The sequence below is a fragment of the Dendrobates tinctorius genome, unplaced genomic scaffold, assembly GCF_039654945.1.
Source record: "Dendrobates tinctorius isolate UK_male_01 unplaced genomic scaffold, ASM3965494v1 ptg000128l, whole genome shotgun sequence".
Lineage (NCBI taxonomy): Eukaryota > Metazoa > Chordata > Amphibia > Anura > Dendrobatidae > Dendrobates > Dendrobates tinctorius.
The window spans coordinates 1,297,261-1,316,494 of record NW_027361796.1 but is presented as its reverse complement, the minus strand read 5'-3'; the positions used below and the strand labels follow the sequence as shown (position 1 = coordinate 1,316,494).

General features: G+C 43.3%; 1 protein-coding gene across 3 annotated transcripts in view; it reads left to right on the top strand.

Annotated features, from left to right (window-relative positions):
- The window catches only part of PUM3 (pumilio RNA binding family member 3), a 151,888-nt gene that overhangs the window by 114,534 nt on the left and 18,120 nt on the right, over nt 1–19,234 (top strand). For all 3 annotated transcript variants that reach the window (XM_073542610.1, XM_073542609.1, XM_073542611.1), the window contains exon 14: nt 10,906–11,048. In XM_073542610.1, the coding sequence (XP_073398711.1) occupies nt 10,906–11,048 (143 nt within the window). The remainder of the gene's footprint in view (nt 1–10,905; nt 11,049–19,234) is intronic.

Below are 19,234 nucleotides of genomic sequence, written 5' to 3'. Positions count from 1 at the left end.
CTATAAATTTGTCCTCAGAAAAAGTATTGCCTCTGTCAGATCCTCCTTCATGGATGCCCTCAAATCTGATCTAATTATTTTGAGAGCAGAGAACAACCTCTCTACACTAACTTGTGTTGGTGGCAAAGCAGTAACCACTCGGGCAACATCTCTGACAATGTCAGGATACAGAGGAATCGCTTGTTGCACTGTTATTTTTGATGAACGGTCAAATTTCTCAATTTCTTTTAGTGCACATGAAAAATTCTGCTGAAATGTACTGGCTGTGTTCCTTGATGGGGATGACTCTTCTATGCGGGAACGCTTTGCACGGTCTTTGTGATCCAAATATTTTTTGAAATTAAATTCTTCATCAGTTGATGATGAGGGTGAAGATGTGGCAGGACGACCAAATTCTTCTTGTTCCTCCTGACTGTTCTGCAACCCTTTCATCCTTACTGCTATTTCAAACAGAGCTTCTTTTCCTTTACTTAGCTGTTGATCATCTAGAAGAATCCGATGCATTGGGTCTACATAAACAGCTGCCAAAAGAATGTTATTTTGTAATAGTAGCTCCTCTCTCCGTTTCATTGATGTAGCAATGCCACTTGCAATTAACCCTCCTCTTTGGGACAGGCGAAACATCCGGTTCTTCCACTCCTTTAAGAAAATACCTGGAGTTAAGTCCTCTGCTTGTAATTTTTTAGTCACTGTAAATGGGTGCTCTAGCAATTTTTCCAGCTCAGTCACCTGATTCCACTGACTTTCATTTAGCGTCAGTTGAGGGTTAGCCATGTCTACAAGAAAGGTTTTCAGTTCAACCAAGCACTGAATCATTAAGTAAGTACTGCCCCATCGTGTGGCTTGATCAATAATTGCCCCTTTTCCAGCACGTCTCTTCAAAATTGAGTCAACTTTAGGGGTTCTGGCAACAGTAGCCAATTTTCTCACCTTGCCAATCAGTGCAGCAGCATGTCCTTCTTGCAGACTGTCTTATAGCCAGCTGTAGCGTATGCACAACACAGTGCATGTGATGAATGAAAGAACATATTGACACAGTTTCAACAAGATCATCTAAACTATCATGTTGCTGTTCATCTGAAGCAACTTCAGTTTGCTCCTCAGTTACAATACTGTGTTCCTCTATTTCAAACATTTCTGTGTCTGTGGACCCAGAATGTTCTTCTAGCTGCTGGTCACCATCATTACTCTCATTCATTAGCTTAATAGTACTTATCATATTTGAAGCATTGTCAGTTACGACAGAAAGAACTTGCTCTTTTTTAAGTTCATAATCTTGCAGAACCTTTTCCACCAAGACCTGGAGAAACTCACTGGTGTGATGAGCTTTGGTGTCTTTTACTGCCGATGTCTTGGTAACTATTTCATTTTTGTCACAAACAAATCGGACATTGATGGCAAAATAGTTCACTCTGTGACGTGTGCAGGCATCCATTTTAAGAAACAGAAAGCGTCCCTTGAGAGTTTTTTTAAGTTCTTCCTTTTGTTTAAAAGCTTCTTCTTTGACTACTAATTTTCTAATACTCTCTCTCTCCAGAGAAACACCAAGCTTGCGGGCCATTTCCCCATTCAGACACACAAAAGCTGGTCGTGAAAATAATGAAATAGGCACACTATCCTTTACAACAAGCTCTATGATCTGTTTTTTAAATGTATCTACTGTCATTGTCACAGTAACTTTGTCAATGACAAAATATCTTGCAACTGATGGCTGCAAAGTTCTCTGCTCCTTTGTTTGGCTGGAAGAGCTGGGCACTGGTTCATTGGTTTGGATGCAGCCTTTCTCATCCACTGCTTTCAGTACTTCTGGATGAAAGCGCTGTAAATGTCTCTTTAGATTAGAAGCTCTGGTAGGAGCATTTTTATCTTTGCCTGAATATGCACTCATCTTGGCTTCACAGCATTTGTTTTCATCTGGATCATTTGTCATACACTGACAGACATAATGTTTTCTATCTTGAGTGATGGTGAAATGTTCAAATACAGCTGATTTAATGTGATGCTTCTTTGACATTCTCAGGTTTTTAATTCTGCATTCACAATCCAAATGACAATTGTTTTTCCTAAAAACAATTGTACAAAATTATTGCCAGGTCGTACAACTGATATAGTGGTCAGTAATACTGTTATTATTCCTCATGTACTCACAGTTAACTGATGCAAAGTTTGTTGAAAGGATAATACTTCTTACAGTCTTCCTCTTCTGAGTAGCAGGCAGCTGTGAGATGCTTGGAAGACGCACACCTAGTATGATCTAGTCTAGAGGAGGAGCTTTACTACTAAGAATTTGCAACACATTTTCACTTTCAGTTTCATACATTGTAAGTAGGGGGGTTGGGGCAGCATGAGGTTAACCAAGTAAAAAGATTAGATAAGGGCAGTGGAGAACAGTGACACACGAGAAGTAAGAAATGTCTCTATCTCCAGCAGAACTGCTTATCACTGTTGTTCATAGTTTGATAGAACATATATATTTGAGTAACATTTATAAAATTCATATGAAAGTTCAATTATGAAATATTAATACATTTTTTTTAAAGCTGGAGTCGGTACATTTCTACCGACTCCACGACTCCGACTCCACAGCCCTGCTAGTAATAGTTTAGATATGTCAAATGTGAAAGATTCCCTTTAAGTGCATACAGAATAGGCCCATGTGAGCAGAAGGGAGGAGCCGCAGGGAGACAGAGCACAAGAGGGGAGAATTAAGAGACTGGAGCTAAAATGCATTTAGGATGAACTGCAGTCAAGAAATAGACGTTCTTCAATAGGCAGATAGAAATCAGTGTGTATCTGCATCAATGAATTGAGGTGGTAAACATGCAGGAAGCAACATACCAGCAGAGACCGATAGAAACAGTGTGAAAAGCATTCAGGGAATATGCCCGAAGATTATGCAGACAGGAAGCAATGTATACCTACAAGTCTGTCAAGTCCAGGTCAGAAGACCTTTTTGCTGGACTACAGATCTGTCAGTACACAGGCCGCATTCAGACATCTGAGTGTTACGGTCCATCTGTGTCTTTTATAATCTCACACAAATCTAGCTAACCATTTCATCACGTGTATAGTCAGAGCCGAACATGGACTTAGGGCCCGTCACACATAGCGACTCACCAACGATATCAACTTGCCAGGATCGCTGGTGAGTCGCTACATGATCGCTGGTGAGCTGTCAAACAGCATGGCATCGCTGTGTACTTTAGTTACCAGCACGCTGATGCAGGGAGCTGGTAACTAAGGTACACATCAGGTTTCTAAGGGGCGCGCATCACTTAGAAACCCGATGTGTACCTTGGTTACCAGCTCCCTGCATCAGTGCGCTGGCAACTAAGGTACACAGAGGGTTTCTAAGCACCGCCCGGTGCTTAGAAACCCTGCGTTTACCTTAGTTACCAGCGCGCTGATCGCTGGTCTCCCGCCTGTCACACGCAGCGATGCGTGCTGGCCAGCGGGAGACCCGCGATCAAAAAAATGTCCTGGCTATTCCAGGACGATTAGCGATAACCGGCAGGGGGGCCGGTCGCTGGTCAGCGTCACACACAGCGATCTCGCTGGTAAGATCGCTGTTGCGTCACAAAACTTGTGACTCAGCAGCAATCTCGCTAGCGAGATCGCTATATGTGACGTGGACTTTACAGGATACTGGCTTGTCTCTGGCCACAGACTCTCCTGCTAAGTGTAAATTAGCTTTTTGTCTTCATCTAACAGTTTTCGTTTTCTTCAGCCTGTGCACCAAATATTCCCTCTAGACCTTGGTGTGGGGGGGTATAAGCTTTCCCTAACCTGCTGGCATACGGGGCTAGCTCAGTCTCTCCTACTCATCACTTTAGTGTCTGAAGGTATGCAGCCGCATCGGTGATTGGAGCACATCGCTGTAAGAACGCTCTGCCCAGTGATTTACAGGGAATCTATCCACCAGGCTTTTGCTGTTTAATCTGATAGCAGGATGATGTAGGAACAGAACCCTGATTTCAGTAATGTGTCACTTACTGGGCTTGCTTGATGGAGTTGATAAAGATCACTGTTCGCGCAGCTGCCAGTCTACCAGTTTTCTGAATGGCGCTGCACACCCCACTGATTGGCAGCTTTCTGTGTACACGGTGGGGAGCGTGGTTACACAAAGCAGGAGGACTACTTGGCATGAGACATCTAGTCATCTAGTGATAATATCCTGATAAAACACTGATTTTTAGTTAAAACTACAACAAGCAGTTTAGTAAGTGATATGCTGCCCTTAGAATATATGGCAAAACCCTGCTAACAGATTGCCGTTAACTCCTCACCAACATATGCCAAAAATGTAAAACTCGGGTCAGTAGCAGGTGTATGGAGCGAGATTACGCGGTGAGTTTGCCCCATGCCTGGCAGTTAATGGCTGTATGTATGCCAGGACCTTCCTCTAACATCCCTGGATGGAGCAGAGCTCCGCTAACAACTGTTAACTTGTTCAATGCCACTGTCAAACACTGACAGAGGTATTAACAGCATGGGGCGTATTTTCCTGTATGCCCAATGGCGCTTCAGTGGCGCAATCACGGGGCGCTGATGGGCTGCCACCGCATTCAGGGTCTGAAGACCTCCGTGCCTGTCATTACAGAGGTTCCTTGAAACCCAAGAGACCATGATTGGTACTATACGCAGCAATACTGTGGTATTGTTAGTCTGATCACTTGCGCTATACATATCAGAAGTTCGAGTCCCCTAAGGGAACTAATAAATAAAGTGAATAAAAACTTTATCATTATATTTTAACAGTTGAAATCACCCTCTTTTTTCCCCCATTAAAAATAATTTTAAAAAATACATGTGGTATCAATGCATCCAGAAAAGTGTGATCCATTAAAATATATAACTAATTAACCCAATCGGTAAACGCTGTAAACCGAAAAAAAGAAGCTGCTAAACTTTTTATTGTTGCCGCAGTACCACAAAAATGTTGTAAGAAGCTTTCAGAATGTCAAATTTATCCCAAAATGGTATCAATAAAAACAAAGTCTTGCCCCTCCTCAAAAAATAAGCCCTCACACAGCTCTATCAACCGAAAAATATAACGATAAGGATCTAGGAAAATGGCAACACAATAAAAATAAAAAATTCAAAATATTTTTTTTTCTTACCACTAAAAAAAAAAATAAAAAAACTGGACAACTTTTGTATTGCCGTAATTATATTGATGAGAAGAATCATTGCCCCGTCATTTTTACTAGACAATGTACACTGTAATTTCAATTCCCAAAACACAACGCTGGAATATCGGGGGTTTTATTCGCAATTTCACCATCACTTAAAGGGGGTTGTCTACTACGAGGACAATCCCTTCTTAAACTAAATGTTCTGCTTCTATAAAATAATAAAGCTCATACTTGCCTCCCATGCCGGCGCCGTTCCAACGGTGTCGGAATCACGGTCCCGGGGCTCTGATGCAGTGGAATGAAGTGACGCCAGTGCCCAATCACAGCGCTGGTGTCTCTGACTTCAGACAAACTGAAGATGAAGAGGAAGTCTGGGCTGCAGCTGATCCCTAGCTTCCTCTTCATGTTCAGATTGTCCGGAGGCGGAGACACCAGCGCTGATTGGGAACCGGTGTCACAACACTGCCTCACAGCCCTGGGGAGAGCAAGTGCTGTGATGGCGCCAGCACGGGAGGTAAGTGTAGGCTTTATTTTATCGGGGAGGAACAGTAAAGGGCCCCATCTCACATAACGAGATCACTGATGCGTCACCGATTTTGTGACGCAACAGCAATCTCGCCTGCGATCTCACTACATGTGACACATAGCGGCGACCGGCACCCCCCCCCGCTGGATGTCGCTGATCGTGCCCAAATGTCCTGGGCCAGTTTTGCATCGTCGGCATCCCGCTGGCCAGCATGCATCACTGTGTTTGACGCCGACGAGCGACCTCGTTGGCGACGCAGAACTCAGGGACGCAGGCTGGAATCGTTCAGCATATCTGCTGTGTGACAACGCACCAGCGACCCTTACCGCGTCGCATCCCTGTCGGGGTCGCTGAAGAGATCTGCCTGTTTGGCAGCTTACTAGCAACCATGTAGTGTCGCACCAGCGATCCCTACCAGGTCGTATCGTTGTCGGGATCGCTGGTGAGTCGCTATGTGAAACGGGACCCTTAGTTTAAGTAGGGGGGGACTAGCCCTTTAAAATTTTATTCCCCCATTTTCCAGTACACCATTTGGTAAAATGAATGTTGTCATTCAAAATTACAACTCTTTTCACACAAAAAACAAGCCACACGTCTATGTGGACAGAAAAATAAAAAATCTATGGCTCTTGAAAGAGGAAGAAAAAGCTAAAACGGAAATTGGCCATGTCAGGAAGGACTTTAGGAAGCATTCGGGGAGAGCTGGCACTGCTGATCTACCTAACTTTGGAAAATAAGCAAGTTATTCCTATTCCAAAACTTGGGAACCATTCTACTCTTTGCACACTCAGTTTACTTGTGCTGCCAATTTAGAAGGCTACATTATAAAATACTCTCTTCAGTCATCACCTGTCCTGTGGTAGTATTTAGCTCCCATGGTCATACGATGTATTTTGACTTCATGACTTGGGTAGAAAGTCATGCTACTTTTACTAATGGTAGTTCTCCGTGGCAGCCTAGGCTATACACTAATAATGTGTGGGCCTTTTAGCATGTTACAGTGCTGATTGCTTAGGCCTCTTTCACACTTCAGTTTTTTGCATCAGTCATAATCCGCCAAAAGGACGGATGGCGGATCCGTTGTAGTACTGCTGACAACGGATGCCACCCGTCCGTTTTTTTGACGGTTCCGACAAATGAAGAATTTTAAAGGAATCGCAGCCCAGAGAGAGAGAGATGCAACGGACGGCAATCCGTCACAATCCGCCAATAATGGAAGTCAATGGGGAAAAAAACGGATCCTCAAAAAAAAATTGCGGATCCGTTTTTTTCAAAACATGGCGGATTGTGACTGATTGTAAAAAACTGAAGTGTGAAAGAGGCCTTAGACAGCTAAGGCTGTCAGTGTCTCGGGTACATAGCTGTCACTAAAATAAAGTCCCTTTATCCCTTTACCAACTGTTACCAGGTGAAGATTTCCGTCATGGAAACTTAGGATTACGTAAAGATTAGTTGAGGATTTACCGTAACTTCCAAGCCAGAGAAGCAGTCATGGAATTTGCACTTTGGTGTTTTCTGAAAATGTTTGTTTAATGTGGCATTAAGAGGCCTGGGAACACTATCCAGTGCAGATGGGAGGATAAAAGATGATTCATGGAGAAGAAATATTGCTTAGATTAAATGTGTCGGCTTTTTCATTAAAAAAACAAACAAAATTGTGCTACTTTACCAAGGAAATGACCTTGAATTTCTTGGCGGACCCGGTTTTTTTCCCATTGAGCTGCATTACCGGCGGATGGCCATCCGTTGGATCCAGGGGTTTTTTGCGGATCCGCCAAAATTTTGATGTCCGCCAACATGCCCGAACGGACCATGCAACGTTTTTTCGGCCGGCAGAATTCGCACTTCTCACTGCACATGCCCGAAAGTCTTCACTCAGCCGGGAAATTAACCCTAAACTCTGTTCTGGCGGTTGAAAAAAAATCTCTCTCTCCGTCTCCTTCCCCAGGCAGCGGTTCCTTTAAAATTCTTCCTTTGACGGATCCGTTAAAATAACGGTCTGATGACAAACGTTGTGGTCAGTACAGGAACGGATCCCTTATCCGCCATTTTAGCGGATTTTGACTGAACAAAATAACTGATGTGTGAAACAGGCCTAAGATCTACAATAATAAAAATAAGACCTGAGAACGTCCTGTTTTTCTTGTTCTGGCTTATGTGGCTGAGGATGAGTCGCATTTTATTTTTATATTTTTTAAAGTTGAAATTGATGAATTGACCAAGAGCATCAGAAAACTCCAACCACAATGGCAAACAAAAAAAAAATCACAAACACATAAAAATAGACTTTTAATAGGCGAATTAGGCACAAATGAAAAACTCCAAAAACTAGATAAAAGAAGGCACGAATTAGAGCTCAGAGGTTCGCTTCGCACAATCCAATTCCAGGTCGGTGGTCTCTGGCCGTGGCTGAAGGCTGGAAGAATTTCCAGACCTTCCTGGATCCCAGACTCATGTCATGATTTGCTGTGCTGGCATAGCGTCACACCTGACCAAAGACTATAATGCCCCAATGAGGAACCTGCAAGGTCAGGAAACTGGTGCAGATCATCTCTAGCACAAATGCAACCATGCATTGGACCTATAGTGCTTCTAGGTTAAAGGGCCTGTCAGAGACTTTTATATTGATGGCCATCAATTTCTGATCGGTGAGGGTGCAACACTCGCCACCACTTCCCCCGATCAGTTGTGACTGGTGTAAAGAATAGGCCATCAGTATAAAATACCTTGACAACCCCTTTAAACAAGCCTAATTGTTAGAAATGTTAGCATCCATTGGAACTCCTTTTTATTTATAAGGGCTCCCTCTCCCTCGGTGTTGTGTGCTATCTAGTAGGAGTTTGTAATTTCATTTTCATTGCTAATTTCTAACGCTAATTAGAGCAGAAGCAGAAAGCATATTTTGAGGCTGCCCCCTCTGATCAGTTATATCATGCAATTCCACTGCATTAATGTTAATGGCAGTCAGGGCAGCATATTGCTTGCCCACACCTGGAACACTTTGATGAATACATCAACAAAAGCTTTTCCGTTAATCTGTTAGGGTTTCAAAAACAATATTAGGAACTGCTTTGTGTAAACCGCAGCTTAGACAGCTAAGGCCTCTTTCACACTTCAGTCTTTTGACGTCAGTTGAAATCCGCCCTTTTGTGAAAAAAACGGATCCGTTTTGTTTTTTTGCGGAATCAGTTTTTTTCTCATAGACTTACATTAGCGGTGGATTGTGACGGATGGTCGTCCGTTGCATCCGTTTTTTGATGGATCCGTTTGAATTTAAGCGTCCGCCGTCTGGAGTAGATGGGCAAAGTAATGTTTTTTTTAGCAGCGGACCTGCTTTTTTGAACTGAGCATTCTCTCGCTCTCTTTTGTTCTGTTCCTTTAAATTTCATACACTGGCAGATCCGTCCAAAAAAACTGATCTGTTTTTTCAAACTTTGACAGTTTGGAACTGACGTCGAAAGACTGAAGTGTGAAAGAGGCCTAACTAAGGTGTGTGAACTGTAATCTATTAAATACCTTTGATTATCCATAATATTACTGCCACTGACGAGGTGGTGTACACAATGGCAAAACTGTGTGGGATGTAGCATCTCCAAATAGTATGTACCCAGTATGTAGTGGTTCTTACCTACCAAAAGTGTCCCAACGAAGTACATTGGGGGAACTGGCAACGGGGTAATGGGCTCCCAAGGTTCGTTGAAACACTTGTTGATTGAAGTCTGGCTTATCTCGTCCATGATCTGTCTATGGTAGGTGCCAGAACACAAAGTGCATCACCTTTTTTCGAGTAGCTGCACACTGGGCAAAGTGCCATGTTGACCCCTGTTGCCATAGAAAGTACTTACAAAGGGCATCTGAGCATCAGAACTGCATCACATAGCGATGGAAGAAGGTGGCCTGGTGTGCGGAAACCAGGTTCTTTCACATCAAGGTGGCTTACCTAATGAAGGGGTGGTGATCGGATGCTCTTGGCATTTTTCTGCTGGAGAACCCTGGGTCATCACATGTGGATGCCAAATACACCCCTTTATGGCAATAGTATTCTTGCTTCAGCAGTGTGATAGAGGTTGGCTGTGTCACCATTTTTTTCACAAATGCATTAAACTGATTTATAAGCCACTTACTAAAATATTGTAATAAGCAGATTAGCACCACATTTTCTTTGTCTAGCACCTGCACCATATCATCCCAAACATCGCCGCTGCTGGAGGAGCTTGTCACTCGAAACATGTTTTGGTAGCATGGTTAACTAGTGCAGTGTATTTCATTGGGGCTTGCTGAAGACCATATCCCCTTGCAGTTTGTGAAGAAGTCTCTACTAAACAAGGACGCAATACTTTACAAAGGAGAACCTCAATTGTGGACCTCCCAGTAGTAATATATTAGTAAGTGGCCTATAATACGATTTACAGCTCATTCATTAAAACAATGAGGTTGTCTATTAGTGATGAGTGAACGAGCTTGGTTAAGGCGTTATCCAAGCATGCTTGGGAGCTAACAGAGTCTTCTGCGTGCTCAAAAAAAATGTTCGAGTCCCCACAGCTGCATGGTCTCCTGGCTGTCTAATAGTCACAACACATGCAGGGATCACCTGCCTGTCAGCCATCACTATTGTCTGCATATTTTGTAGTGTTAATGCCTCTGAATTAAGGCTATACAATTGTTAAGGCTATCCACTTAATGTTTCATTTACATATGTATGAACATGCTAATTTATCTGCAATGCAGCAACAGATAGAAGGTATAAAGGCTTCTATAGATTTCCATTTCAAAGACCTGCATGCCCATGCTGTGTTGGAGTGGTTGAGCTTACTAGATGGCTGGAATTCCCCTTTAAAGTCAGATAGGCCTGCTTAACCGAACAAAGGATAAGAAATACAGCTCTGGAAAATGCATTTAAAGCAGTCACATTAATATCTCAAGCCGCCAAGTAATAACCCTTGAGTAAATTGCTTACTGTTCCCAATGTGCTGTTTACTTTTTAATTTTTGCTGCTGTGTGTTTATTACAATGAAGCATCTGCTTCATTTCACCACAGGAGAGACATTGATCCATGAAAAATTCAGGAGCATCATCGCCAGCCAGATTTATATTTAATCATCGCATTGAAGTAATACATTGGAATTATTGATTTGCTGCACAGGCAGTAGTTAGAGACTGTTTGGTAAAGATATGTGGAAGTTCAGCATGGGCCCCACTATACATACATATATATAAATGTATTTTTTTTTTTTTTTTACCTAGGAAATAATTAGTGCATTGCCCAAACTAATGCAAGACAAATATGGGAGGAAGGTTCTGCTGTATTTGTTGAGTGGACGCAATTCTGCACATTTTCTTCCAGAGATTATTGAAGTGCTCAAGCTAGGAGACGGCAATGCACACAGGTAAATATGTTCTACCTTTCTGTGGGATTAGGCGGGATTATGTTAGAGAAAGAAATACTTTGATTAATTTTTGGACATCTTATCTTCCTTAGGCTGCTTAAAGCCACACATTGCCCCAACGGTTTAATTAGGAAATCCAGTCAAATTAACCTGATGTCATTTATCATTATAAGAGGATCACATTAAAGGGTTTGACCAGGACTTAATAAATGATGACCTATCCGTAGGATGTACACAGCGACCCACAGCAGCCCCATACATTACGTAGTGGCTGATGCTGATTACCGCTGTTTTTCTTTTTTAAGCTAGGTTCACATTGCGTTAGGGACATCCGTTAAACGGATGCTCTAACGCAGATGTCACTTTTGGCATCATTTGTGAACATAGCGCTAACGCATAGTAGCAGTTCGTTACCATGCGCTACCATGCGTTAGTTCATACAGGTCTATGCACAGCGAACTCGTCCGTTCGCTGTCCGCTAGACCCGATGCACCCTTGAATGCTGCAGACCGCGTTCGAGGGTGCGTCATGAATTAACGCATCATCGCTAACGCATGCCGATTTTGGCATGCGTTAGGATGCGTTACTATCATTGCGGGCAATGTGTGCGCTAACGCATCTGTTACAATGCGCTGACGGCGGATGCCGTCAGCACATTGCCTTTAACGCAATGTGAACCTTGCCTTACTTAAATGGGAGATAAAGAACTATGCCTGGCAGTGGCCACTAAGCAATGAAAGGGGCTGCTATGTTCTGCCCTATTTATTGGTTATATCCGTGTTCACCTGATTGGTGGGGGATGCCGGCTGTTGGATCCTTCACCAATCTCACATTGATGACCTATCCTTGAGGGTAAGTCAGCTGGTAAATCCTTGACAACCCTTTTAGTCAAGTCTGTGAGGTGTTTTGCTGCTAAGATGGATTTCACACTTCTGAAAGAAACAAAAAAAAATCCTGAATTATATAAAAAAAAATAATGGAGCCTGTCACCAGGTTTTCTTAATATAAAGTACACCCACCACCTTTAAGGCCTCAATTACAACATTCTAGTAAGCTGTATGTAAGTTCCAAATCCCCTCTGCCTAGCGCAAGAAAAGACCTTTTTTAAAATGCCTCCTCCACGGTCCTGTCCGGTATAATGAGCATCGGTGGTCTTGATCCAGCGCCTTCTCTATCCCCGCAACTGCCATCCTCCATCCACGCAGTGTCTCCCAATCGCGTAGGCTGAGGACAGAGCAAAGTACCGTAGTGCGCATGCATCAGCTTTACCTACGGGTCATCTGCATTCTTTGACCTTTCCCAGCGCATGTGCAGTACATGCGACAAGGCAGAGGAAAGTATGCCGGCAAAGGACCGCGATGGGGGACACTGTCTGGGTGACATAGGACAAGTCTTCCACATGAAGCAAGCAAGAGGATGGCGATTGTAGGAAGAGAGGAGGCTTCCATTGCTCTGGACCATCTGTGGGTATAATAAAAGGTCTTTTTTGTGCTATACAGATAAGATTGGAGACTTGCATATATCATGCTAGAATACTGTAAGAAAAAAGCCATGAAAGGTGGTGGCCGTACCTTTATGTTGAGAGAGCCTGGTGACAGGTTCCCTTTAAATTTCCATACCCATTTGTCCTCTAAAGTAAAAACCTCCCATATTATGAAGAGGACACCAGTGATGTACAATCATGGGTGATTGCATGTAATTTTGCATTAAGCTGTAACTTTTTATAAAAACCATGTATACATTTTTGTGGCAAAAAGTCCAACCAAAACGAATGTGAGATGTAATTCTGTTTCCTGTACATGATTATGGGGCCTGTCACTTTGCTAAGCTGCAGTTCTTCCCTCTGTATAGCCGTTTACTGCAGTCATTTGAGCCACAGGAAACTGACATCTGGGAATGATTTATTAATGTCTACAGGAGAGTTTTGGTGCCTACTCTGATTGGAAAGAAGGTGAACAGTTCCCAACCCCAGCACTGCTCAGAGTTTTCATCAACTGGAAATGTAACACAATGGAGAACATTTGTGCGGGATTGACTTTGTGTGCTGGTGGTAATCAGAAATGCATTAGGGTAATAAGACATGGGCCAAATTTAAAGCCTAACGTGTCTGGTGCATCCGGCCTGTCCTTGTGCCAGAAATGTGTGCCCCTGCTTGCCCCCCCATAAAATAGATGTATGGTTATGGTATCTTCAAGTAGTACAATCCTGCATGTTGCCTTCAGACAAAATGTAGTTGTGTACCGTTGTACATTTTGTGATTGTTTTGCAGAGACTTGCTCAAGTGATCACTACTGTTTTTAAGTGATGGCTAGATAACATGGCAGATGATCAATGTCTCCTTCTCCTCAAGCGAAATCGCATGCAGCTTTGATATTTCAGCTGATAAAATAGATGTGTGTGCTTGCACACATGCTGTGTTCCCCAGGCTGGCCTAGTTCACATATCACATTATTTTTTGTAACTAGAGCAGATGAATACTGGATCTGTCTAGAAATGAATATTTAATTTCTGTAGCCCATATGGTGATTAATGTTGGACATCCTAGAGAAATTCGCAGCTCATCAGTCTCATGCTGGTAGACATCATCTATGTTGTGCAGCTTGTAGAAACATGCAATAGTTAATACATAGATACATACGCTTTTTAAAGTGTACCTTCCATTAAAAGGTAAATGAGTAAAAGGAAATCAAATTTTACATGGACTTGTAAGACTGCAATATACTAAAAAGGGAGGCGGTCACCCCCAAAATGGCATTTTAACTACTTTAAACATTTATGTAAGGGACCTGGCCACTATTTTTTAAAGCATTCAGGATAAGTAAAGTATAACTTAACTCTGTAGCTACCGTAAAAATAACCTTGTATTTCATATGCAAATTGGGGTGCTTTGGCGAACCCTTGGCGCTTGGCCTATGCTTTGGCGCACCCTTTTGCGTGGCCTATGCTTTGCCGCATGGCCTATGCACCCTTGCCGTGTGGCGTACGCTTTGGTGTGCACCCTTGGCGCGTGGTCTATGCTTTGGTGCACCTATGGCGCGTGGCTTATGCGTTGGTGCACCCTTGGCGCGTGTCCTATGCTTTGGTGCACCATCACACTCTCCTCTTTGCATAATAATGTTATTACCAAACTTTGATTTTTCAACTCTGCATCTCCTGCTTGCGCACTGACACTGGATGATTGTGCGAGGTGCTCATAATGTCAGTGTGGGCATGAACACAATGGCTGCAGGTATAAGGAGGAAGACCGGGCTGCGGGTACCTGTGCAATGCTGGGTCCGTAACTGTCGAGTCTTTGTCCAATGTTGCTGGGGAAAAAGAATGGGGAACCGGACAGGACCCATGACCTAGTGAAAGGGGCCGTGGTGAGACCGGAGAGAGAACAGGAAGCGCGGGAAAAGACAGGAGATTCCCGACGGCAGAGAGAAGAAGCAGGTGTACAGCGCTTCGCAGAAAGTGCGGAGCCGTGCCCGACAGAGGTTACGTGAGGGCCCCCAAGATTCAGTGTGTGTTCAGAGCGTTGGGCACTCTGACAAACAGTGTGCGTTGCTCGCATTGAGAACCGAGTGCCAGGTGCAGGATCGTGAGGTGTATTCCCCCTCCTTGGCAGGCGTGCAGCAGAGCACGTACAGGACAGAGACTACGGCACTTCCCATCTCGGCTTTACAGTTTAATGGGCTCAACAGGCAAAACCGGTGACAGCCTGTTGCCACCTGAAGTTAAATTGTGTTTTGGCAGGTTATGCCTGCAGACCCAGTGCCGGCCGCTGCCGGTATTACAACGCTCATCGGACTGCATGCGATTAAGGAACAGAGGAGTCACGATAAGTGAAGTTTAATAATAAGACTGTTGTGTTATACCATAATTTTACTGATAATTACCGGTTACCGCCCTGTGAAAAGTTCATTATTGTTATAAATTAAACCGCACTGTTGTTAATCCTAGTTCTACATTCCCTACATTACTGCATCCTTTCACCTGCTTACACAGGCACACTCTGACATCTCGCTCCTGCCTGACTGTGGCCACTACTCGCCAGGCACACAGGACATGCAGTGTTGGCTCTAGGCCTTAAGGCCCCGTCACACACAGCGACTCACCAGCGATCCCGACAACGATATTAACGTGTCAGGATCGCTGGTGAGTCGCTACATGATTGCTGGTGAGCTGTCAAACAGACAGCTTCACCAGCGACGCCGAGCGCGCGGCGTTGCTGTGTACCTTAGTTAACAGCGCGCTGATGCAGGGAGCTGGTAACCAAGGTACACATCGGGTTTCTAAGGGACGTGCGTGTTTTTCTAATTCTGAAAAACCTTGTGAAGGATGTAAGGGTATCTATTGCCAATCAGCCTGCTGCCAGGTTCTGTACAGAAGTATTCGGTTCACAGCTTACAATAATAGGTTATCCCAGCCTGAAACTTTTAGCTCTGTAGGGTTCTAGACACTGAATGAGTGTGGTTAAGAGATCGGTGGGTGGGCACGCAAAGCGCTCCTTAAATAGTCTGGCAAGATGGGGCTTCAGTGGTGGCCAGGCAAGCATGCTGTTTCTTTGTTCAAAAAGTGGCACCTACAAAGCCCAGTGCTTAGTTAGCTCAGCCATTCCCCTACTAGTGCGGGTTTGAAGGAAGGCTGGAATACTTATTTATTTTATATCTTTTAACACTTTAAGTTTGTTTTTCTTTCACTTCCAACACTTTCCATAGGCAGAGACAGATGATAAAGGTGGAAACTGCATACTGATTAATGGCATAATAGAATGCAATAAGCTTAGTCTAGACTGAGAATGTCTCAGCTGCCAGACTCTGTCATTTACACTCCTATATCCATTTAAAGACTAAAGGGATTGTTCACTTTTGGTGACATTTTTTTTTTTTTCTTAAGACTTGCCACTTGCTCAAAAAAGTTAAATACCTTGTACAAATCCCTGCGCTTCCCTGATTCTGCTGTTCATTTCTGTTTTGTGCTGCGTTGCTCTTTTGTAGAGAGATTCATGGGCGCAGCATGTGAACTTTCTACTTGCAGCTTATTTCGGCGTATCTTCAGTCTTGTATGGGGGGCGCTTTCATACCTCGCTCCCAGACACTGGCAGTCACTGCTCATCCTGAGACTACATGACTTGGATCAGCTGCCTTAATTTTCATTAAAAATTTTCCAATTGTATAAAGCTTCTGTGTTGCTCGATTTCTGGATGTAAAATGGGTTAACTGAGAATTTTGTCAGTGAGCTCATTCTGATAGTCCAATGGGAGAGTTTATAAAGCTCCTCTACGCTGGTTTATGACCACATTAAAGTTGTATATGTAGGGAAACAAAGAGCCTGTAGTAGCCAAACGGTGCAACATTTTTAATGAAACCGAATTGCAAAAGTGATTTTTAGCTCCAGATACAAGCATTTTAAAGGGATTACGTTAACACCAAATGACTGTTCAACCCCAAAACAAGCGCTAGGCACATCACAGTGCAACCAAATATTTAAGAGCACCTTCCCACCTGCTTGTTTTCTCCCTGTCTCCACCATTCTCTTGCTCTGTAAAGCCAATGCTGTCAAAGAAAATGGGGTATGGACATAGAGGGAAAACACACAGTTGGGACGGTGTATATAGATGATTGGCCCCGCCATAAGCATCGAGCGCCTGTATACTTGGTTTGAACAGTCATTCTGTGCTGACTGACTTGCTTTAAAGCAAACCTGTCAGCAGGATTGTGCTCAGTAACCTATACGCAGTGTCAGGTTGGCGCCGTTATACTGATTACAATGATAACTTGGTTGATCTGTCTTGTGGTTGTTGTTTAACCCCTTAACGACCGCTGATACACCTTTTAACGGCAGCAGTTAAGGGTACTTATTCCTCAGCACCACTTTTTAACGAGGCTGAGAAGTAAGGTTATAGCCCCCCCCCAGCATCGGAAAATCTCCGGGGTAGCAGAGACCCCAGAGAATATGATTCAGGACGGTTTTTTACCGTCCCCAATGTTGTGGCTGCTCACCGAATAACGGCGACCGCAAAAAAAAAAAGTTTGATTTCTCATTTATTTCTCTCTCCTCTGATATGATCTAGCACATCAGAAAAAAGAGAAATGGGGGTCCCCCGAGCCACCCCGGTACCTCCTGCATCCCCGTGTCCTGGCCCCTGGCCCTCAGCGTCTTCAGGGATGAAAATGGTGGGCGCATCACAGCATGCCCGCTGAGATCTGCCGGCTGGCACCCAGAAACAATTGGAAATTTTTCGTATTAGTTAATTTTAATCACTGTGATGGGGTCTATCACAATGATCAAAATAAAAAAAAAATTGTAAATCAAACCCCCCTTTATCACCCCCTTAGATAGGTAAAAGTAATATAATTAAAAAAAATGTATTTTTAAAATTTTTCAACTAGTGTTAGAGCTAACGTTAGGGTTGGGGCTAGGGTTAGCGCTAGGCTTATGGTTGGGGTTAAGGTTGTGGTGTTGGAGTTAGGGTTAGGGGTGTGTTGGGTTTAGGGCTGTTAGGATTGGAGTTAGAATTGGAGAGTTTCCACTGTTTAGGTACATCGGGGGTCTCCAAACGCGACATGGCGCCCGCAATTGAGTCCGGCCAATTTTACGTTAAAGTCAAACTGTGCTCCCTCCCTTCTCAGCCCTGCCATGGCTTTCCCCCACATATGGGGTATTGGCGTACTCAGGAGAAATTGCACAACACATTTTGAGGTCCATTTTCTCCTGATACCCTTGTGAAAATAAAATAAAGTTTGGTTCCGAAGTAAATGTTTTGTGAAAAAGTAAAATGCTCATTTTTTTCTTCCACATTGCTTTAGTTCTCATGAAGCACCTGAAGGGTTAATAAACTTCTTGAATGTGGTTTTGCGCACCTTGAGGGGTGCAGTTTTTAGAATGGTGTCACTTTTGGGTATTTTCTGTTATATTGACCCCCCCCCCAAACTAGCTTCAAATATGAGGTGGTCCCTAAAAAAAATGGTTTCGTAAATTTTGTTATAAAATGAGAAGTTGCTGGTCAGCTTTTAACCCTTATAACGTCCTAACAAAAAAAATTGTGCTGATGTAAAGTGGACATGTGGGAAATGTTATTTATTAACTATTTTGTGTGATAGGACTCTGATTTAAAGGCACAAAATTAAAAGTTTGAAAATTGCAAAATTTTCTAAATTTTTGACAAATCTCCATTTTTTTTTTTCATAAATAAACGCAAGTCATATCGAAGAAATTTTACCACTAACATGAAGTAAAATATGTCACAAAAAAAGTCAGTGTGATACGTTGAAATGTTCCAGAGTTATAACCTCAGAGTGACAGTGGTTAGAATTGTAAAAATTCATTAAGTACAAAATTGGCTCTGTCCCTAAGGGTTTAATCTTTATTTACAGTTAATGATATGTTCGTGCCCTGGGTCGGGCCTGTGTGGGGGGTTTTCATGTGGTTCTCTGTGGTTTGGTGATAATGACCGGATTGTATTGAAGCCTTCTGATAAAGGGGGTAACACTGTTATCCTCAATGGAGATGAATATATTCAAATGTGTATGAGGATTCTCTCTGACAAATCAACGTATGAGTTACTCAGGAGTGATCCGACGAAGGAATATAGTCTGAAATTGTCAGCATTGCTTAGAAGGGCTTTAGATTCGAAGTTGATCTCAAAGAATGAGTTCAACTTCTTATTACCCAAGTGGCCAGTTACAGCGACGTTCTACTCCCTGCCCAAGATCCATGAGGGGTTCAATCACCTTAAAGGTAGACCTATCGTTTCGGGGATTGATGCCCTTTGTCAGAACTCCAGCATGTATTTGGATCAATTGTTGAGACCATTTGTGCTATCCCTGCCCTCATATTTGAGAGATAGAATGGACCTTCTTAATAAACTTGAAGGAATCATAGTGGACCCAGGTACGATACTGGCCTCCATTGATGTCGAGGCTCTGTATAGCAGTATTGGCCATACAGAAGGTCTAAGAGCTGTTGAGCATTTTCTCAAGGGGAGAGGTATCCATTTTGGAGCACACAACAATTTCCTGCTGGAACTTCTTCAATTTGTATTGCGTCATAATTTCTTCCTATTTAATGGGAGGTATTACCACCAGCTCAGGGGCACAGCGATGGGGAGCCCTTGTGCCCCTACTTATGCTAATTTGCTCCTGGGCTGGTGGGAGGACACTAAGGTCTTTGGGGACAAGGATGTCGTCTGGTCCCCTAGGATT